Genomic DNA, 23,815 nt, shown 5'->3' with positions numbered 1-23,815 from the left:
AATAGATACTGTAATTGGAATCCTTTGCTCATGTGGAAGCTAAACAGTAACACAGACTGGTTGGGTTTTGACTTGTCATTATGTAGTAATTTCCATGTTTGGTTTGTTAGTACTGACAGTATCATAAACAACCTGCAAATGGCTCTGTTACCACCGCCTTGAACGGAGGGGGTAAAATCAAAATGTTACAAAAAAACAACTTTATAGTTTATTTGCAGCAAACTATACAACAGTAGTGATGGCATTAATCCCTCATTACTGTTGGATTGCCTGGGGCAACGGAACAGCATTAAATGATCTCTTGCTTTTGGTGATAGATCATCTCTCTCAATCTCCATTAATTGGTGGCAACTCCAAGTGGAATGGTTGATGGCATTTAGGCATGATCAACAAAACTGTCTTAAAAAAATAAAGTCATGATGTGGAGATGCCGGCGTTGGACTGGGGTAAACACAGTAAGAAGTTTAACAACACCAGGTTAAAGTCCAACAGGTTTATTTGGTAGCAAAAGCCACACAAGCTTTCGGAGCTGCAAGCCCCTTCTTCAGGTGAGTGGGAATTCTGTTCACAAACAGAGCATATAAAGACACAAACTCAATTTACATGAATAATGGTTGGAATGCGAATACTTACAACTAATCAAGTCTTGAAGAAACAAAACAGCATGAGTGGAGAGAGCATCAAGACAGGCTAAAAAGATGTGTAAAAAGAGACAATACACATCTTTTTAGCCTGTCTTGATGCTCTCTCCACTCATGCTGTTTTGTTTCTTCAAGACTTGATTAGTTGTAAGTATTCGCATTCCAACCATTATTCATGTAAATTGAGTCTGTGTCTTTATAAGCTCTGTTTGTGAACAGAATTCCCACTCACCTGAAGAAGGGGCTAAGAGCTCCGAAAGCTTGTGTAGCTTTTGCTACCAAATAAACCTGTTGGACTTTAACCTGGTGTTGTTAAACTTCTTACATTAAAAAAATAACACAATATCCTGTTTTGTAGGAACCATTGGAGCTTGATTGAGTCACTTCTGTACCAGTCACATCTCAGATCATTTACCAAATCTCTTATTCCAACGATTTGCCCATCTGGTTGTTATAGTTCAGGCTTTCTCCAAAAGCATTTGTATTCACAACAAAAAGGCCGCCCGCCTCCATTAGCATACAGGCTGCTTCAAAACAAACCCTGCACCCTTACACCAAACTCCTTTACACTGCATGAATATCAGACCACCGCTTTCAGGCTAAAACTAAATGAGAGTTATTTACAAGTGTAATGCACAGAAGCAGCAAGATACCAACAAAGATATAAAAATTCCACAAGGTTTCCAACAGTCTTTTAAAAATATACAGTATTTCTTTTGCTACTTAAGCCATAGGGCATTTGGATAAAGAGTTCTTCATAAACCCTTGCAACGCCAGATTGCACATAGATGACATGGCTGAACTATCTTTAGATAGCTTTGAATACTCAACTTCACTGCAATGGTTTATTGCCATGGGAAACTTCCACATCACAGCTTGCCCTACAAAGATGCAGAAATCCAAGATACAGGAGGACCCGGATATTATTTTCTTCCTCACAAAACACCTCCCGTAATGCTTCAAAGATTAAATTGGTATTTTCCCCTAGTCCACTGAGCTGCATATGTTAACATTCGAAACAGACTGTTCTGACCACCTTTGACTAACTCATTCACACCAACAAAATAAAATCTATCTGGACAGAAGGTTTTAAATTAAATATGAAGAGGGAGCGTCAGATCAATTCCATGCATTATCAATTGCCTGCTAAAAGGAGCTTTCTTTACAACATTTTAACATCACATTCACTCTATCTCAAGTAATAAAAAGTAGCAAAAATCTCCCATTTTGTTAAAGAATATTTAAAACCAGGGTTAGAAGATAATCTCTTAATGATCAACATTTTTGTATTACTCTAGGAAGGGCATTATAAGCAACAAAGTTTGGGTTGGTATTAAGTAAGATGCGTTAAAATAGGCAAAACATTGGCACACTCACCATGACTCCATATGCCCAGTAATAATCCTGAATATGTAAATCTTGCTGAGTAGAGCTGCATTAAAGCCAGCTGTTTCCTTGATAATCACCCATTATTAGCACGCTATTTGACTATAGAGTGGATCACAGACAAGTCTGAATCTACATTCACCAAATATCCACTTATGCACATTTTCTAGCTACAGTCACCAGAGAGCATCAGAACCTTGGCTAATTCTTTTGTAAGGTTTTTAAATTTATTTATTAGTGTCACAAATAGGCTTACATTAACACTGCAATGAAGTTACTATGAAAATCCTCTTGTCGCCACACTCCTGTTCGGGTACACTGAGAAAGAATTTGGCATGGCTAATGCATCTAACCAGCACATCTTTGGACTGTAGGAGGAAACCCATGCAGACATGGGGAGAACGTGCAGACTCTGCACAGATAGTGACCCAAGCCGGGAATCAAACCCAGGGTCCCTGGCATTGTGAGGCAGCAGTGCTAACCACTGTGCCACCCCAACTACTCCTTAGGGCACTGAAAGCAATTCCAGAGATATCTAACACATTACCTGCCAGAGAGCTATTTGCTGACCATGAAGGGATAGTACTTCGCCGCTGGTAGAACAGGATGTACGCAGTCTGCTTGCAGACATCATCTTCCATGAGCTGCTGAACATCACTGTCATCGAAACAGTACCACAGCCCATCCACAGAGTTCTTGCAGTAAGCTACATAATAGGATAGGAGAGGCATTGGTCAGTCAAACTCAACAACTTTGCGCACACAGACGAAAATAAAAACAGTGCACTTGGTAGTCACCAAATTGGTACTAGTGAAGTCAGATTGTCCACTGAGTTTTAGAGCAACAGCAGGATTCTTGGACTCTCCTTCACCCCCAGATAACAAAGGTGCTCTCCAGGGAAAGGTGGCTAACCAATGTAATTAACAGATTAGCTAATTCCAGTCTGCACACACAAAGGCAAAGGGTCCCGTCAAAAAGATTTGGGGAACTCCTGGATCCTTTCCCGCTCTTCATCCCATGAAAGAACACTGGCATTACTGAAAGCTATGTAGCATCTGCACAGCTGTAACAGGTACACACACTTGAGAAAAACAGTAGCTGGGAAGGCAGATAGTGACAAAAACTGAGCAACATGGGACTAGCTGCAGCGCTGGTTTGCAGTGGAGGTCCCTACCCGTGTAATGCCCTCCTTGCATGGTGCCATGATGATTGCACACCGCGTAAAGATCGTAGAGGTAGTCTTCGGGATCCCTGCCAAGCCCATAGGGCCGTCTCCATGGAGACCAGTGAGAAGGAAGGCTCCAGCTGCTCTGACTGCGCTTCACCACATGAGGAGTCATGTCCAGGCCTGTGAGAGGGAATTTCACCAGGTTCTGGAGCTTGGTTCTTTTATCTCCTTCCTTTGGAGGAAGACAAGACAAAATGTTTGTTTAAAACAAAGGTACGTAGTTACACAGCAAATACCAGGCCAAGGCAATGACAACAGCATGAAACCTTGGATGCTGGATACAACAAACACCAAATGCTATATAAAGCACCCACTTGCAATGTCCTATCTTAGGGGTTGTGGGTTTTACACAAAAGAAAAAGACGTGGTTTCCACAAGTAGATTCAAAGTAAGACACAACAGGTTTACCGAAAGAGATGTTCTTTGTACAGAACAGAAACTAAAAACAGGAGCCTCTGAAACACCTCAGTGACTTGACCATCAAATCATATGATCGGCTCTTAAAGCAATCATGCAACTATTTAAATATATAACACCACTGATGCATAGAAAATACCAGATTTACTCTATATAGGACACCCATCCTGACCAAAACATCACTTAAACAAAAACCACGTATTAGAAGGGTTTGCCTGATATCCCTCTCCCTCATGACAACTTGAATGGAATCAGAAGCAAGGACTGTGCTTTCGCTTTCCCCACCCCCCGCCCCTTTAAAGCACTCACCTGTTTAAAGCGTTTTAGATGGATGATGAGAACATCAGGAAGTGTCCACAAGCTCAGCTTGATGCTGCCCTGCTGAAGCTGCTTACAATGTGGGCAGCGCCAGGCGTCATCTGGTGCTAGCTGTCGAACAAAAGACAGTCAGAAAAGGCACTAACAAAAATCAAGAATTTAGAGGCAGGATAGGAGCCCAGGCACAGATCATTCAGCTGCTCTAACCTTTTATGATCAACCATATTCTGTCTGAATGCAGAAATCAGCAGTTATACCAATTATAAAACCTACAATGCTGCAATTTGTTTTTGGTCACAGCACTACAAGGCTGCTTTGGTGAAAAGAGGTTCTTCAGCTGATTGAAAGTGAAAGTGCTAACTGACTGAACCTTGCTAATACTTGCCAACACAGACAACCCACAGGAATTTACCATGTGTCCGCTTGAGCATTCCTGTATTTTAAAAGCACTGTGCAAGACATCCATGCCCCACCCAAATGCACACTTTGCAGTCACACACTTGCTAGTATTGTTTCCAGAGCTGGTGCCCTCTCTGTATTTACCTGTTCTTCTTTGGTGTAGAGATGAAAGCACTGGGATAAGCTGTAGGTCTGAGGTTGGTGATGAAGCTGCTGCTGTTGGCGAACACTCTCCGAGTCTGGCACATACTCATCCTCAGCGCTCCCAAACAAACTGCAAACCAAATCAGGGAACTTTAAATTTGGACACCAAAAAACGCAAAAGTATATTTTTTTGCACGTCATTCAGAAATATTTTAGAATGCATCCCTTCCCCCTCTTCAGCACTCACCCAATTAAGCCTTGGAACATCATACCACCTACTGAATGGGAATGTAACAGGACATTCAGCAGCTAATTTCCATCAGCTCGCATCCACTCAAGTATAATCGTCTTTCTTGCAACTTACTCGCAGTCACTGCTCCATGCAGGGGACAACATATTGGAAATGGTCTTCCTCTGCCCGCCCCCTCCCTCCCGCCCCAACACACGCACGCACGCACACAGAAAAAAATCTACCATGGTATCCTGCTTTCAAGACCCAAACTTTGACTGGATTAGATTGCTGGTCTGCGTTAATGCACAGGAAGCCATGGAGGGATGTGAAAAGAAAGAACAGCTTACGTTTACAGTAAGTTTGCAATGCTTACTATTCTTTTGTGTCTCTGTCCCACTCTACAATAATCTTAATGTGTTGGGGTCCACCAGGTCTGCAGGATTTCCACGCTCTGAAACAGGAGACATTCAGTTTAAGTCACATCAAATAGACATACTTTCAAAAGGAAATTGTACAGTTATCTTAAAAAGGAAAGTTGTAGGGTTATGGAAAGAAGACAGGAAAATGGCACTTTTGAATAGCTCATTTTGGAGAGCCGGTATGGATACAATGGGCCGAAGCCCTCCTTCTGCACTGTAACAATTCTGTGATTTTGGTCCTGGTTTCACGAGTGAAATCTCAAGAACAGCCTGCATTTAAATAATGCCTTTTAACTAAAGCTGACGTAATCCAAGCAATGAGTAGGTTTGTTTTTTTTTCAAACAGATTCAGTGGTACAGGTCCAATGACCAAATTCCAGCACCCCCAGGACTGAGATCATGTCGGATTTGGAATTATCCATCTGTGGAACAAGCAGCTCGTGTGTATGATCGATTCCCCTCTCCCATCTCATTGCAGAACTGGCAGCATCCGTAAAGAGAGAAAGCAAAGACAGCTCTAAGTCCTTTTGGCTCTTCATCAGAATTTCAGTTCCAAAGACTCGAAACATTGGCTCTGCTTTCTCTTCTTATAGATGTTGCTGGACCTCCTGAGTTTTTTTCTGGCAGCCTCTGTCCTTGTTTCAGATTCCAGCATCTACAGTATTTTACTTAATTCATTGTAGAGCTGTTCAGACGCAAGTTACCGTCAAACATTGGATAAAAGCAAATTACTGTGGATGCTGGAATCTGAAACCAACTGAGCTTTGACAAAGGGTCATCTGGACTCAGAACGTCAGCTCTTTTCTCTTCTTACAGGTGATGCCAGACCTGCTGAGATTTTCCAGCGTTTTCTCTTTTGGTCTCTACCGTCAAACATTAATAGGGTGCAATAATCATTCTCAAAACTAAAAACGCAGTTGTGACAGGCTCTGAGCAAGCAGATGAGCGAGGAGATCCTGCAGGTGGAGCAGAAATACAGCTCGCTGTGGAAACTGCACTTTGACTGCTGCAACCAGCTCATCGAGAACATCCCGCTGTATTCTTTCACCAGTGCATTGCACAACCTTCTCAGCTGATGCAGCCTACACAGAAACCCCACTCCCACCTTGCCTTACATTGCAGAACCTCTCAACTGGTGCAATTTAGAGAGAGAGAACGCCCACAGATACTAGGAGAGCACACTCTGACTGAATTTATATTCTTAAGTCAGGGGTGCCGAGACTAAAGGGGCGGCACGGTAGCACAGTGGTTAGCACTGCTGCTTCACAGCTCCAGGGACCTGGGTTCGATTCCCGGCTTGGGTCACTGTCTGTGTGGAGTTTGCACATTCTCCTCGTGTCTGCGTGGGTTTCCTCCGGGTGCTCCGGTTTCCTCCCACTGTCCAAAGATGTGCGGGTTAGGTTGATTGGCCATGCTAAAATTGCCCTTTAGTGTCCTGAGATGCGTAGGTTAGAGGGATTAGCGGGTAAATGTGTAGGGATATGGGGGTAGGGCCTGGGTGGGATTGTGGTCGGTGCAGACTTGATGGGCCGAATGGCCTGTTTCTGCACTGTAGGGTTCTATGATTTCTATGATTCTTGTAGCAATTCCTTCCCAGATCAGCTGATTTAACAAAGACTGGGAATTGAACCTAGAACTATAGAAACAGAAAGGAGGAGCAGGTGGAGGCCATTTGGCCCTTCGAACCTGCTTATTAACTAAATGCCTTAACCAACTGAAGCACTAAGGCCCCCAATGTGCACAACTCATGCTGATTCCATCCACTGGAATCGGACAGAGAAAAATGCCCAGTTTTTGGGCAGGACAATTTTGGATAATGTACCTGTATACACTGCCTGGAAGCTGATTCAACTCAAATATCATTAAAATCAACACAGGCTGAGTACATGGGTGGAGTACATACTGAGCATCATAACCAAGATAGGATGTAACTGTGAGGACAATAATGGGCCTTACGAGGGTGGGGTGTCCAAGAGAAAGAATTATTTGGAGATTTTTAAAAATCTATTGCACAAGGGGCTGTACATTTTTTTACTGCTTAAATTTTAAAGTGAACATTTGCTGATGAGACTAAGGAACAAACTCAATCTCACTCCAACTACATGTTGGGTACTGAATGTTTAACTATGCACTTTAACTTGATGAATGCCATTACTCGGAGATTCTCTGCCATCATTTATGAAACTAAACCAAAATCTCCATTTCCTGTTCGCAGCTTATCATGTCCCCAGTCTGGACTCTGATCCAGCTAACAAAATAGGAAACAAATACCAAATAAGGAACTACCTTTCGGCTGCTAATTGGCACAAGGGATATTCTTCCTGGGGTGAAAGGTATGACTTTCCCATGCCACCTCCAAGCACTCGCAAACTAAAAGGACCAACCTAGGGAAAGAGCAAAGAGAATGTAAAAATCATGAGGGCTCCAGCCCTTCACACAACTTTCAACACAAGACAGCAGGGAGTCAGTAAAATCACTCAGCAAGTTAGACAGCATCAGGAGAGCAGGATTATGTCCCATAGCGGTTAGCAATGCTGCCTCACAGCGCCAGGGACCTGGGTTTAATTCCCAGCTTGGGTCACTATCTGTGTGGAGTCTGCACGTTCCCCCCCGTCTCTGTGTGGGTTTCCTCCGGGTGCTCTGGTTTGCTCCCATAGTCTGAAAGACATGCTGGTTAGGTGCATTGACCATGCTAAATTCTCCCTCAGTGTACCTGAACAGGCGCTGGAATGTGGCGAGAAGGGAATTTTCACAGTAATTTCATTGCAATGTAAATGTAAGCCTACTTGTGACACTAATAAATAAACTTAAACTTTAAATCTATATCTTTTTCATGTTCTTTGCCTCTGCATTTTCCCAACCCTTCAGTTTCAAATTCCTCGTCTTCACAATCTTTCTTCAGTCTGAAACTTGATGCATTTAGCTTACTCTTCCAGAAAGTATCTACAGCTCCATCTTCCAAACCCTGCCCCCATCACAACACATGTTCAAGAACATCAGGAATTTCTCCCTTCACTAACTTATCTCTTTGCCTCTCTGAAGAACCTCTTGGCATCAATCCTAAATTTGCCTATTGGTACTTTGAATCTCTGCCTCCTTTTCTTGAATGCTACAGTTCAGTTTTAAATTTTCAATCCAGTTTGCTATCACATACAATCTAGGGTCCCTGCCCAGGCACCATCTTCCAAACTCAATTGCCTGAGTCTTTCCAACCCTCCCTTATAACTCAGTATTACGATGCTAATCTAACTCCTGAATCTCCACACTATGGATAAAGGGCACCAACTAACAAGGGGGTCTGTTATACCATTTAAAAAGAATGCATGTTCAAATCTAACAGCAGCAAAACTCAAGCCTTTTATAACAGATCGACTTAACCACAGATTAACTTATCCTGGCTAACATACCTTCCCAACACTGATGTTTAGTCATCACTTCCTGAGAGAGACCTACCATGCAATTTTTACCTTTAACATAACATGGAAAGCCAAGAAAAAAAAAAGCAGCAACCGAGACACATTTTTATATGTGCCTACGGGTGACAGGGATAGAGCAACAGGATATAAACATCAAAACATTGCCAACTAATCTCACTAATGCTTACATTGTAGATATTTCAATTACTAAAGAGCGTCATTAAATGTTTAAAAATGCCAAGTTATTGGTAAACATCAATTCCTCCATTTGATTGAATTGTAATGAAACGCACATCGCTTGCTTAATTATTAAACTTAAAAAGCTTGAAATATGGTCTGGTTTCTCACACTGGAATTTTCACAAAATTCCCAAACTCTCTGGATTTCTTTCCAGAGTTAGGCACACAGTTGCTCCACAATGCTACATCTACACTCACCACTCCCCCACATTTCTGTATTGCAATTATATGATATCACACATCAAATTCAATTGAAGGTGCAGGTGGGCAAGTGTCTTTTTACCCTCTTTCTCTCATATTTGAAGCGGTTAAATGCTCCACAAGAAAGATTGATTGACAATACAAAGCTGATCTTGGATCCTGTGCTGGTGTTGCTACTTCACCTGGAGTGTTCTTTTAAAAGACGACTCTCTAGGTCATGGGGACCCAGCAGCCTCCCTTACCTCAGTGAACATCCCTGGCCTAAACAAATGTCGCATCTTTTCCAAGATATCTTTTTGCAGTCCTTCCCATGTTATTTTACGATCCAAACAGAGTACAAAGGGATGACCAAACCTAGAAAACATATGTCAATAGGGAGTTGGAAACAGGAGAAACAGCTGAAAACATAATCAGACATTTAATGACAAAGTTTCAAGGACTCATTGAAAAGTCAGTGCAAAATCTTAACCCTAACTTTTATCCTTCTAAGAGATTAACCTGTAACCAGACTTCATTTTGTGTTAACCTGTTCATTGGATTAGTTAATTAAGCCACAGAGGTTGATTTTATTAATCATTTTGCCAACAAGGCTACAGAGTTAGAATTCTGAATTAACAAAATGAGTTTGTGTGTTTACGGAAGATGGCTGGAAAAGCCCGTATGGTGCCAACATCCCACAAAAAGTGGACATTAGCCTGTGCACTCGGTCCCACAGCATCCACAAGGAACCAGGAAATTTCTGCATCGGTTCGCAATTATATGTTTTGTCTTAAAAAAAAAATATTGAACACAGGTAAAAGCAATATTTAACACAGGGCTAGGCGATAAGAGAACTGGTAGATTAAAATGGATTATAGTTATATTAGCTAAATCTAACCTTCTCAGGTAAAGACCCTTTTAGCTTAGTTTTATTGATGGTATTGGCAACCCTTCACAACAGTTGATACCAAAATTATTTCCAGACTAACATGATGGAGGCAGGGGCAGATCACTCTGAATTGATCCAACTAAATGCTCAACCTCACATCACCACATGGTGCATTTCATTCAAAACAAAAATCCAGCACTAGAAGTGTCCTAATCTAACACATCACCACCCCCCAATCACTCACCCATTCCATCCATCTGATCTCAACTCAAACTTATATAGAGCAGCAACTACACCAATAGTCATCCCCAAGCAGCTGAAGGATTTGGGAGCTTACAATCACTGCCAGCAAAAGGGTTGGCTTTACCCTATTTTAGTATTGCAGTTTATGCTTTAGGTCACACTGGAAATGAAGCTATTAGGAACACAATTAGTATACATCAATTGAACTTTGAAGGACATAGATTCAATGCCAAAACAAGAGGTTGCTCAACACTGCCAGTCAATTTGTGACCCAAACATTACTCATTCTCTTGTTTAACACAACTCATTTATCAAGCAGTTATAATAACACAAATATTGCTGAAAATAGAGATATGTCACTGAATTTTTTTATTTTACATTCATCAGGACAAACACAAGAATGCCAAATTTCAAATCACAACAATTTATACTACAGGAGAAAAGGGTGCTGACTGGTTGGCAAGTTGACCATGGCTGAGGCATTGCCATGGAGAATGGAAAACTATAGGCTTCCCATGCATCCAAGGATTCAAAAAAGTCGCAAGGCTTGAACATATTCCTTTTGTTGACAATGAGCTCCCTGCGCATGAAGATATGTTCCCTCTAGTGAGTGCAAATGAGCCACATTACAAGCAAGATTGATTATCTTAAACTGTTTGATAATGTAGCTATTAACACACTCAGCAAAAATCGCATTTATTTTGGGCTGTGCAAGCGCAGGCTGGTTAAGTATGGTCTGGACTCTGCCTATTACAATAGTCGGAGGAACATGTTCAAGCATAAGTAGTCTATTGTTTTTCCCATTGCTTTCCCCACTGCAATGCCTTGGACCATCAGCGCTGATTAGCCATCCAATCATCACCCCTTTTTCCTGTGGTATAAATTGTTGTGAAAATTTAAAATTTGGCATTCATGCATTTGTCCTAATGTGTGCAAGGTGAAAATCTACAGCAACATGTCTCTATTTTCATCAATATTAAAGTTCTATACCACATGACTATATAACACTTGACAGTCAGGCTGCTCTAGGAAACGAACAATGGGCATTTGGCAAAAACAAACAGAATCATGGAAACTGATAGTGCCCAAAATGTGAGTTTTTTTAAAAATCCTGAATCCTGTGCAATAGAAACAGAATGGGATTTACTCAGCTCATTGTTAACCAGTAACTGATTATTTAATGAGGCTCTTTTCAGATTCAAGGTAATCCCAGAATATTGCTGTGCAAGATGAACAGTTATGCATGTGTTCTCATTGGTACCACATATTTAAACAACTGCACAACAATTCCATCCCTAAAACTACTACCCTACAAATTAGTAGAAATATTCAATTACTTATGAATTCAAAATAAATCAACATTTCAGTTTGCACTCCCAAGATAATTTACCTTTTTGCTTGCTGTCCAGAGCAGCATTGGTTACACACCAGCAGCATCCATTTCTCATGCCCCAAACCCTTGTTGTACACTCTCTCCAGTTTGATCTGTTTCACTCCTCCATGAGGGTAAACTGTGGATCTATGATCACTGCTGAACTTCAAGTTATTCTGATTTATGTTTGTAAGCATGGCTGAGAACAAATATAGAAACAGAGGATTAGAAACATGATCTGGTAAATTCAAAGACAGCTGTTAATTATCAAAAAAATAATCTGTGAAAGAGAGATTGATCATAGAATGGAAGCATGCTCTTTTAGCCAATGAGCTCCTGAGCAGAAGATCCAACCAAAAAACTATCCATGAAAAATGATCAATTACTTCTCAACTACCTATTTAACAGAGCTTGCCTAGAAATATATACAGTCACATTACAATATAAATAGTCTAACTAACTGAAGCTTTACAAAATCAAGCTGTTAGGTGCTGTGGTTTAATTCTTGGACACAAGCATACCTCTTTGACCAATATAGACATCAGGTATCTCAAAAGCATAGATACAGTCATTTTCATGAATAGTGTCCAGGGCATCACCATCACTGAAGGTGCGATGGAATCCATCATAATAAATTTCAGTTAGAACAATCTGAAACAAAAAAAAATGAGTTAATGAATGAAGGCACAATATTTGAATCATTGAAACAACTTGCTCAGTGATACATGGCACAGTAGTCCTCAGTGACAAACTATACACAATAAGCCCTAGTATATTCAAGTTGAATGGTTCAGGATTCAAAGAGTGGGTGATACAGTCAGTCACCTTTGCCTCTGAAGACCTGGATTGCATTGCAGCACAAGCTGATGGAATGAAAGTCTCGTCTCAGCCAGATGACAATGGCTACCATTCCTACGCGTGGTGTGCAGGGTCCCTGCTCAAACCCTGGGAGAAAAGGGCAAGAGTTACCATGCAATAGACAAGGATGGATAAAGAAGAAAGTCCAAAGGAGCAGTGAAAAGATAACCAAATTCAAAATTGCAAGTCTAAATGTCAGTAGCCTGACGGGGGGAGCAGTGAAGGAACTGACCTGAGGGTGAGAAAGAGAATACAAATCAAGGGTCTCCAGGAAACAACAGAAGGGCAGCAAAGCATGAGAAATTGTTAGTGGATATAAATAAACCTTACCACCAGGATAGGAAAGCAAATAATGTTGGAATAGTATTAAACAAGGAAATAAAGGATGAGGTATTGGCAGTGAACAGAATCAGTGACAAAATCAGTGCAAAGCTAGAAATCAGGGTGAAATGCGAATCATGGTTAGTTATTATGCACCACAGAGCAGGTGTGGACCAGAGGAGAAAGAATAATTCTGAGAGCAGATGGCTAACACAATTCAAACAATACCAAACAGTGACCTAATTGGACACGTGGGAGAGAAAGAAAGGGATCAAAAGTATTTTTGTACCAATATTCAAATGAAAGGTTGCAAAACTACCGAGAAATTAAACTGTTATATAGTTGGGATGATGAGAACATGATTTGAGTATATGAAGAGCTGGAAAAAAACACTGGGGTATGAAGATCAGAGACCAAAAATCTAATTATACGGACTGTCAGTTTGAGTCTAAGGAAGAGATTCAAGTAAAGATTACGGGTGAAGACATGGAGAAAGTGAGTCGTTTCAAATCTCTGGGTCAATGGTGGCAGAAAATGGAAGTATAGAAATTAAATGACAGATTGGCCCCCGGTGTGGTAATTTGAAGGAGTGCATTGGCATGCTATGTGATGGAAAAGTATCAATGAAACTGAAAAGAAGAATCTACAAGATAATTGAGAGACTGACCTTGCCACACAGTTTGGAAACTTGGGCAACATCAAGAAGAGCGAAACAATGACTGATACTGATGAGATGCAGATGCTGAGATGGATGTGTGGAGTAATGAGAAAGGATAAGATCAGAAACCAGCACTTCTTTTGAGGGGGTGCACGTGCATGCATGCATCTATCATGCAGCCAATGCAGAGAAAAATCAGCCTCTCATTGGATAAGCAGCTTCGTAGCATTTTTCAAATTTTATACATCAGTCTGACCTATCACAGAACCCTGGATGTATCCAATGAGGAAAGCAGTTTGGGAAACCCTGAGCTAAAGGCCGTGTTCATCTTTCTCTTCTTGGGTCTCAATAATCACTGCCACTGTCTTGAAAGCAGTTAATAGTGACTCTTGCTGGCAAGGCAGGATACAAGGGACATCCTTTGATGAGCTCAATAACTCGCCCCATGCATTCATCAGTGCTCAATATTTAAATCATGGTTGTGGGGGGGTGCAGTGTCTAAAATAGAGAGATTTCTTTTTCAGCTTAGTGAGCGGTGAGAAACCTCTCAAAGGAAAGGTCTGGGTGAAAGGAAGGAGGAGCTTTGAGCTGTGTGGGGTACATACTATTATTGAAACAAGCATAGTTCTTTTTACCTATTCTTTTCCCCTTCTCTCTCCCCAAAGAAAAACAATGACTACGTGTAGAAATAAAACGTTCCAAGAATTACAGGCGATGCTCATCGAAAGTGGTTACTGATGAATTTCTGGCATTTTGTCAGCTAGAAATTTAGTGTCGAACAGCAGAGTTTCTTGCCCTCTAGTGATAAGATTTAACACTGCTTTCAACTGTCAGTTTACAAAATACTGCAGTCTGCTCCCACTGCAGCCTGTTCTTTTCTCACTATCCAATTGGCTGTTCTTCAGGAACAGCCTCTCCACCCAGCCCATCCATAATCCAATCTACAGTCCGTACCGTGATCTTGCACATTGCCTGGATGTACTGCAGTGAAGGCACAGCAAACAATGCCACAGCGATGCTAACAGAACAACAACAGGGATACAATCTGGAAAATCCATATCAGAGTGACAGCAGGACGGAAGTGGGAGGAAACATAAAATGAGTAAACAAGTACGAATGCTGCAATATGAGAAACGGTTGTTGGGGGAAATTAGGATTTACACATTTACTGTGCATTCACACCAATCTATGCTTTTAAAAAACATTTACATTTATACAGCACTTTTCACATCTCAAAGCACTTTACATCTAAGGAAGTACTTTTGAAGTGTGGTCATTGTTCTAATGTAGGAAACACAGCAGACAATTTGCACACAGTAAGACCTCACAACAGCAATATGTCAATGACCAGATAACTGTTCTTTTGCGATGTTGATTGAGGGATAAATATCAACTGGCTCACCAGGGATTACTCTTCTGCTCTTCAAAATGGTGCCATTAGATCTTTTAGACCCATTCAACCAAACAGATGGGTTCTTGGTTTGAGACCTCATATGAAAGATAGTTAGTGTAGCACTCACTCAGTACTATACGAGTGTGTCAACATAGCTTTGTGCTCAGATGTGGGACTTAAACCTGGAACATTATAATGGAACTGCCAAATATGCTACCCGCTGAGACCAATTATTAGGCCAGTGAAACACTGTGCTCCAGCTTGCACTTAAACAGGATGTTTAATGTAATGACTAGGTCCCTAAATGTTTCACAATGGGGTTGCCAAAGAAGGAGAGTGCTTTTAAAATGTAGGAAGGGATGCAACAGGATGGACAGGTATAGGAAGAAAAATGGCAAAGTTCAAAGATTGAGACTTTGAAAAGTAGGAGTGGGAAGGAGAGCCAGACTACATAGTGGGTAAGTCACAGAATACTACAGTGTAGAAGAGGTCCTTTGGCCCATTGAGTCTGCACCGACACATGAAATGCCCTGACCTGCCCACCTAATCCCACTTGCCAGCACTTGGCCCATAGCATCCCGCTTCCACCACCCTCCTAGGCAGTATATTCCAGACCATCACCACTCTGAGTAAAAAAGATTTTCCTCAAATCCCCCCGAAACCTCCCACCCCTCACTTTTAACTTGTGTCCCTTCGTAACTGCCCCTTCAACTAAGGGGAACAGCTGCTCCCTATCCATTCTGACCATGCCCCTCATAAGCTTGAGCACCTCAATCAGGTCACCCCTCAGTCTTCTCTCCAATGAAAACAACCCAAGTCTATCCAACCTCTCTTCATAACTTAAATGTTCCATCCCAGGCAGCAGCCTGGTAAATCTCCTCTGCACCCCCTCCAGTGCGTTCACATCCTTCCTATAATGTGGCGACCAGAACTGCACCCAGTACTCCAGCTACGGCCTCACTAAAGTGCTATCCAACTCCATCATGACCTCTCTGCTTTTGTAATCTGTACCTCGATTGATAAAGGCGAATGTGCCATATGCCTTTTTCACCACCCTGTTAACCTGCCTTTCCATCTTCGGAGATTTATGGACAAACACGCCAAGGTCCCTTTGTTCTTTGGAACTTCCCAGTGTCAGACCTTTCATAGTATACTTCCTTGTCAAATTACTCCTTCCAAAGTGCATCACCTCACACTTTTCAGGGTTAAATTCCATCTGCCGCTTATCTGCCCATTTGACCATCTCATCTATACCTTCCTGTAACCCAAGACTCAACCTCACTGTTAGCCACCCGGCCAATCTTTGTGTCATCGACAAACTTACTGATCCTACTCCTACGTAGTCATCTATGTCATTTATATAAATGACAAACAATAGGGGGCCCAGCAAGGATCCCTGTGGTATGCCACTGGTCTTCAGTCACTAAAGCAGCAGTCTGTCACCACCCTCTGTCTCCTACCGCTAAGCCAATTATGAATCCACGTTATCAGATCACCGTGTATCCCACGTGCATTAGCCTTCTTAATAAGTCTCCCATTTGTCGAAGGCTTTGCTGAAATCCATGTAAATCAACCACACTACCCTCATCCACACATTTGGTTACATGCTCAAAAAATTCAATCAAATTTGTTAGGCATGACCTCCCTCTGACAAAACCATGCTGACTATCTCTGATCAAACTTTGCCCCTCCAAATGGAGATAGATTCTCTCCTTCAGAATCTTCTCCAGTAGTTTCCCAACCACAGACGCGAGACTCACTGGTCTGTAGTTCCCTGGCTTGTCTCTACAACCTTTCTTAAATAGTGGGACCACACTAGCTGTTCTCCAGTCCTCTAGCACCTCCCCGGTGGCCAGGGAGCAATTAAAAATTTGGGTCAGAACCCCTGCAATTTCCTTCCTTGCCTCCCACAACAGCCTGGTACACAATTCATCCGGACCTGGAGATGTGTCCACTTTTAAGTCTGCCAATACCTCCAGTACCTTGTCACTCCCTATGATAATTTTCTCTAGAGTCTCACAGTCTCTCTTCCCAAGTTCCATAACCATCTCCTCATTCTCATGGGTGAAGTCACAAAAGCAGAGGGTCCTAAGCTCTGCCCAACACAGAGTGCAACTTACCTAGAACTGTGGCACCCTCAACCTGTCCCATTCAATCATGATGTGGAGTTGCCGGCATTGGACTGGGGTAGACACAGTAAGTAGTCTCACAACACCAGGTTGAAGTCCAACAGGTTTATTTGGTAGCATGAGCTTTCGGAGCGTTGCCCCTGATGAAGGAGCAGCGCTCCGAAAGCTCATGCAACCAAATAAACCTGTTGGACTTTAACCTGGTGTTGTGAGACTACTTACTGTGCCACTCTATCATGATAATCCTTGTCCCTAGTCCTCTGCTAATCCTCTTTTTCCTCAACAAGGAATTCAAATTCCTCAACTCTGTGGACCAAATTGGCCTTCTGTGTTGTACTATTTTGCAATCCTTTCCTAATCTACAATTCCCTGTATCCCACTCTTTTTCCATCGATGGATGAATAACCAGAAGAGATGTGCTACACTCAGGGACAAGGAGGAAAGACTTAGATTTATATGGTGCCTTAGACAATGGATAACAGAGACTTGCATAGACAAAGGTAACAGCCATTTTACACATTGCAAGACCTCACTGAAAGCAATGAAACAAATGACCAATTGATGAGTTTTTCGTTACTGGTTAAAGGAAGAAATATTGGCCAAGTCACAAGCAGAACTCACTGCTCTCCTTATAGTACCATAGAAAAGAGATGGCTGAAGAATAGCCTCATAGGGGCTTAAATGATGAAGTAGTTTGTTAGGGTAAAGGGAAAGATGATGTTTCGACTTGTGGGGGAGTCCAAAACTAAGAATCATAAATAGAAGATAGTCATTAATAAATTCAGTGAGAAAGGTCATAATCCAGAGACTGGTTAGAATGTGGAACATTCTCCCACATGGAGTAGCTAGTACAAATACTATTTAAGGAGAAGCTACATGAATGAGGGATTAAAAGAGGGCTACATTGATGGTGCTGGATGAGGAGGGATGGGAGGAGACTCAATGAGCATAAAGACTAGCATGGACTAGTGGGCCAAATGGCCTGTAGACTTGATGAACGAAGAGCTCCCAAATCTCTGCTCTGCAAGTAATGCCACTGAATTAACAAGCATAACATGACCTTGGTTAAATATGTCATCTAAATGACACATGCCCAATTGCTGATATTACATAATCCAAGTGAAAGGCTTGAACCCCCAACCTTCTGACACAGGAATGAGGTCTGCCAACCAAATCTGCCAAAGTACAGCATTTATGACAATTCAGATATAATAAAACGACCGCAGGAATTTAAGGACATTTCATTCATGACCTCAGGACTGTTGCAGTCCTGTTTCTTTCAGACTGCTCAAATCCTGACCTCTACTTCCTAAAAGGATACAGTCATCAAATACATCATAACTCCACCATCTCCAAGTACCCCTTCAAGGGACATATCACCCGAATTTGGAAATACAGCATTCCTTCATCAAAGCAGATTCAAAATCCTGGAGCACCCTATATATCAGCACTGTGGGAGAGCCTTCAGCACATGGACCACAGCAGTTCAAGGCAGCGACTCACCACCAACCTTTTGAAGGCAATTAGAAATAGATAATCGATGCTGCCCTTCCAACAATGTCCACATCAAATGAGTGCATAATAAAACAAATATTTGACTCCCCAACTGAGCCCCATTTCTAAACTACAAAGTATTCCAATAAGGTCCAATGGTCATAGATTCAAGTCTCATTTGGGTGCATCATTTACATTCTACAAAACTGAGCAAGTGCTATCTTCCGTAGATGTTAAAGCAGCAGGTGAGGCTCAGGTTAAGAGAAATTTCAAAATGCATAATTCATTATCAACTTTCACCCCTCAAATTACTCAGTTGTCAACCTTTGGAATTTTCAACACTAGAAAGCTGTTAATGCTCAGTTCTTGAGTATGCTTTCTTTCTTTACTATATTCATTACCACCTCTATGTCTTTTGTTCCATGGCATCTTAGTTATTTAATCTCTCCTGCCCACTAGCCTACCTCAGGCCTCCCTTTTTTGTTCTTCATCCCCCTTCCCCCTTTCAACAGTATAACATCCATCACAACTCTACCTCCCTTCAGTTCTCTAAAAGAGTCACATTTGAGTCAAATTGCTAATTCTGTTTCTTGCTCCACAGATGCTGCCAGGTTTGCTGAGTATTTCCAACATTTTCTGTTTTTAGTCCACAGTATTTTGCTTTTATGATGTTTGTGGTACCTTGGGCATTAAATGCTTACTGCATTTCACTATATAACAATGACTACACTTCAAATATAGCTGTTTGGTTGCAAAGGGCTGTCGGGCATGAGGGGAATTATATAAATAAAATTCTTTCCTACAATATGGATGGAATACAATTGAAGAAATGTGTTGCACATATTAAACAATCCAAACCATTTTACACCCTCAAATTCCAGCAATATTGTTCAATTGTTAACTATCCTGAGAAGCAATGCACTTGGGAGCCTGCAGGTACTTTACACAAAACAGTAAACTAATAATTTTGATCTTAATAGCTTAACGTTTTCCTCGGTTTCTTCCTTACACCAACTGGATCTCAGAGGTTTTCCACCAACATCCTATCTGACACAACATCCTTCTCAGTCATCCTGCCTCTCGATCTTCTATGGCTCATCTCCCCAGCACTGATTTTAAAAACTCATTTGCAAATTTCAATATGAACAATCTGTGCTCGGTTCTGTACATTTCAGCTCGGTTTTCTCCTTCTCCACATTCCAACATCATAGAAAAACACTGACTAAAATACATCCAACGCAGAACGAGCAGAATTTTTCTCCAGCTAAATATCAAGACTGAAGTGATTCTTTTTGGTCTCCACCACAAAATCCATTCCGTAGTCACTGACTTCATTCTTGGGTGGTACAGTGGCTAGCACTAGTGCCTCACAGCGCCAGGGGCCCAGGTTCGATTCCAGCCTCGGGTCACTGTCTGTGTGGGTTAGGTTGATTGGCCAAGCTAAATTGCCCCCTAGTGTCAGGGGATTAGCAAGGTAAATAAATGAGGTTACGGGAATAGGGATTGTGGTCAGTGCAGACTCGATGGGCTGAATGGCCTCCTTCTGCAATGTAGGGATTCTATGATTCATACTGACACTGTCTGAGGCCAAACTAGGCTGGATCAAATATAACGAAGATGGCCATACATCCATATAATCACCAAGACCACCTATCCCACCTCCATAACACTGTCTGACTCCACTCCTACCTCAACTCACTTGCTGATGAAACCTCTGATCCTTCCCTTTCTAGACCTGACCCCTGGACTTGACTATTCAAACACACACCCCTGATCAGCCTCACAGGTTCTCCTCTAAATTCTACTTCATCTAAAACTCTGCTGTCCATATCCTAACTTGCGCACCAAGACCTGTTCATCCATTATCCTTCTGCTCTCTTGACCTCCACTGGCTCCCAGTTAAACAACATTTTGATTTTAGAGTTTTCATCCTCGTTTTCAAATCCACCCATGGCTTTGCCACCCTGTCAACCCCACCCCCAATCTCTCTCATCTTCTCGGCTTAATAATGCTCAGATAGAGTCACAGAGGTGTACAGCACAGAAAAAGATCTTTCAGACCATCACAACTTGCTGGTCAAAGACAAACCACCTAACTAGCTATTCTAACCCCATTTTCCAGCACTTGGCCCATTGCCTTGAATGCCTTAGCATCGCAAGTGCGCATCTAAATACTTCTTAAATGTTACGAGGATCTCTGTTTCCACCACCTGCAAGGTGAAAAGTTTTTCCTTGCATCCTCTCTAAACCTCCTACCCCTTATCTTAAATCTATGCCCCCTAATCATTGATTCCTCCACCAAGGGGAAAAGTTTCTTCCTGTCTATTCTATTTATGGCCCTCAATTATATACTCAATCATATCCCCTTCCTCAGTGTCCTCTGCTCCAAGGAAACAACCCCAGTCTATCCAATCTCTCTTCATAACTAAAACTCTCCAGCCCAGACAACATCCTGATAAATCTCCTCTGCACTTTTCCTACACTCGTCTAAATCTGTTCTTTTAACATTCTGGTTTTAATTGCACCACCGCTGGTGGCCTTGCCTTCAACTGCCTGGGCTCTAAGTTTTGCAGTTCCTTCCCGAAACCTCTCTGCCTCACTTTCCTCAATACTCCTTAAAACCTAATGCTTTGACCAAATTGGTTATCTGCCCTAATATTTCCTTATAGCGTTTGGTGTCATCTTATATTATAGTGCATCGTGGAATGCTTTATTAGGCTAAAGGTACTATATAAATACAAATTCTTGCTGTTGAAGTAAAGATAATTACATCAATGGAGTATTTTATTAAAGAGAAGGATCACCTTATGCTCATCAAGATAAGGGATGCTGGTGAAAAATTTGAATTATTTCAAAACACCTAATGTTGTAGCAAATATTTTCTGGTCAGGTACACCCCCTCTACTTTTCAAGATTCCAACTTGGAAGACCCACTTACTAATCCACTCCCATTTGCCACTCCAGCCATTCCAACACTTTTCAAGTGAGATGGGCAATTTAATTGCAAACTAAGGATTAATTTGAGCTGCAGCCTCTAGCACACTGAGCATCTGGATTCAGACTATCCAAGCTCACCACACAGGACCCTTACAGACAGTACATAGGACATTTAAAAACATTTTTTAAAATGTGTTTGGGTAAAAGGAACTCCACATTGTTGGTGCATCCCTTAAGAGGAGGTAGCTGCAGGGGTGGTACTGCCAATGTAACACACTTACCCCTTTTGTGCCCCACAGTGGAATTTAACTGCCTCCTTCCTTTGTGGAAAAATCCTTAGTTGAAGAGCTTGTCCAGAGATCCCAGGAGGCAGGCATTCCCTCGGAGCAAAGTAGACACAGTTCACCGACATCGCGTTCCTTGTGTTGCAAGCCCAGGCATGGCTGTGGTTGGTCTGTTTTACCATCTGACTGAGACTACGGTTCCCTTTTAAATGCGGTGCCCTTCAAGTTATGCTGTGTTAATAGAAAAAGACTTCGCTGAGGACCCCCGCGGAGCAGCACTTCAACAAAGGGATTTTCCACAAAGCTAGAGAGTAGTTTAAAGATGACATGATGTGGGGCACACAAAATAATAAATACTTTGGCATTCAAAGTGGCCCTCCCCCAGGTTACTGAGCCTAAACAGTCTACTTACACTATATGGATTTATAATAGTCACAGGCTCAGATAAAATGAGCTAATCTTAGTGCGTTAAAATCAAACTTATGTTTACCTGATCAATGGGGATTTTGGTTTCTTGAGATATTGCCTCCCGGAGTTTGGCCACTGTACTTGACAGTGGAACAGCTACCCCAATGCGCATGCAATGCGAACATTTTCCTTCATAAACCACAGTGATATTCAATGGCCTGCAAAAGAAAAGGGAGATATGAGATTACCAGTCAGCAATAAGTAAACTTGCACCCTTGATTAATATAGGGCTCTACAGTGGCAACCGGATCTAAGCAAAAGGAATCAAATACAAGGCTGATGAGAAAGACAAATGGGAACAAATATGCCACAGATTTATCTCACCCTCTCCATGCAATCTATTCCCATCTCTCCACTGCCCCTGCAATATGTTCCCATCCACTCTTCCCCCAACCCTGTGCAACCTATTCCTATCCCCTCCCACCATGCAGCCCATTCCTAACCTCCTCCAGCAGAGTCCAAGCTTCAACCCATAGGCCACACATTCACAGCCAATGCCCAGCAATGTGGTCTTGGCAGGCAAGTCAGGCTAGTTCCACTGGTGCTGATATTTCCTTATTTCATCATTTATCCTCCTAATGTTGCTGGCCTGGGGTTGGAAATAGTAGCTGAAGGAATTTCACAAACACATTAAGCCATCTGACATTTGAGAGGTGCACTGCCAATTCTATACCATTTTTCCTGTGCAGGTTCTTTTTCTGCCTGTTTACACGAACGATTCCAAAATAATGCTGACACAATTTTCTGACACATCTCAAGCGACTGAAGGCTGTGAAATTAGCTCAACAATGTGTTCCATACATAATTGAAAACAGCACCACTTTCATTTATGATTAGACGGTGACATAACCACATTGCAGGGCACATTTTAGCATGCATTATGTTCTCCTAAGTATTGGGCTTATGTTGCTGCCAACCAGTCTAACAAAAAGCTATGAAGTGTTTTACAGCCCACTATGAGCCAGCATGATGAATACCAGCATTCATGGCGACGTTTCCCCTCGTCACTGCTGCCCACAAAATACCAGTCTTCTAAATACCAACATCCACTGACAGCTGGTCAGGGAGGGTCCTGCTATCCAATTTACGCTATATCTTCATCTCCGGATTCAACGCAAGTCCCATAAATTACAAAAGCACAACATCACGGAATGAGAGTTTTGAGCCTGGGATTCTTTTGGAGCTTTGAAGCTACAGAGCATACAGAGCAGAGGTCAGGCCACAATGTCACTCACCCCAACGATGCAGCAATAGTCATGCTGATACTCATGGCAACTGGATTTTTAGGGGTGGAAATGGAAACCTCACTTTCAACTTCCACTATACAGCAACATTCATTTTTTAAAAAGAGTGCAATCAGTTATAATAAACAGCTACCATCCAAAACATTAGTCTTTCTCCGAGATTCTGAAGGGCCTTCAGAACATTTCTAGCACTTGTTTATCTGAGCCTTGAAAATAGTTGCCCTTTGATTCCAGAACTTCTTTCAAAATCCAAACAAGCATTATCCCCACCCATAACTGAGTTATGGTTGCTTACTTCACAAAGTCAATACCTGCTCAGTAAGGATTTATTTGCCCGTCTTTTACAGGTTTATTTTTTTAAACTTGCTTTTATACAGTGCCTCTAATGCAGCAAAACATCCAAAAGCATTTCACAGTTATACTATTGGACACAAATTGACACCTAACAAAGCAAATATCTGTGCAGGGGACCAGAACTTCAATCAATGAGGTAGTTTAATGAAAGAC

The 23,815-nt window shown here is 41.9% G+C and overlaps 1 protein-coding gene across 1 annotated transcript in view; it reads right to left on the bottom strand.

The window, feature by feature from the left end:
• The window catches only part of usp31 (ubiquitin specific peptidase 31), a 101,313-nt gene that overhangs the window by 14,428 nt on the left and 63,070 nt on the right, over nt 1–23,815 (bottom strand). The window contains exons 5-14 of the mRNA XM_078240343.1: nt 22,087–22,222; nt 12,045–12,174; nt 11,542–11,722; nt 9,283–9,394; nt 7,471–7,568; nt 5,139–5,216; nt 4,534–4,663; nt 3,982–4,101; nt 3,202–3,427; nt 2,575–2,733 (exon numbers count right to left, since the gene is read on the bottom strand). Coding sequence (XP_078096469.1) covers nt 2,575–2,733; nt 3,202–3,427; nt 3,982–4,101; nt 4,534–4,663; nt 5,139–5,216; nt 7,471–7,568; nt 9,283–9,394; nt 11,542–11,722; nt 12,045–12,174; nt 22,087–22,222 — 1,370 coding nt within the window. The remainder of the gene's footprint in view (nt 1–2,574; nt 2,734–3,201; nt 3,428–3,981; nt 4,102–4,533; nt 4,664–5,138; nt 5,217–7,470; nt 7,569–9,282; nt 9,395–11,541; nt 11,723–12,044; nt 12,175–22,086; nt 22,223–23,815) is intronic.

This window comes from Mustelus asterias, chromosome 23 (assembly GCF_964213995.1).
Source record: "Mustelus asterias chromosome 23, sMusAst1.hap1.1, whole genome shotgun sequence".
In the NCBI taxonomy this organism is placed as follows: domain Eukaryota; kingdom Metazoa; phylum Chordata; class Chondrichthyes; order Carcharhiniformes; family Triakidae; genus Mustelus; species Mustelus asterias.
The sequence above is the reverse complement of the archived record's forward strand: the minus strand, read 5'-3'. Positions and strand labels throughout refer to the sequence as shown.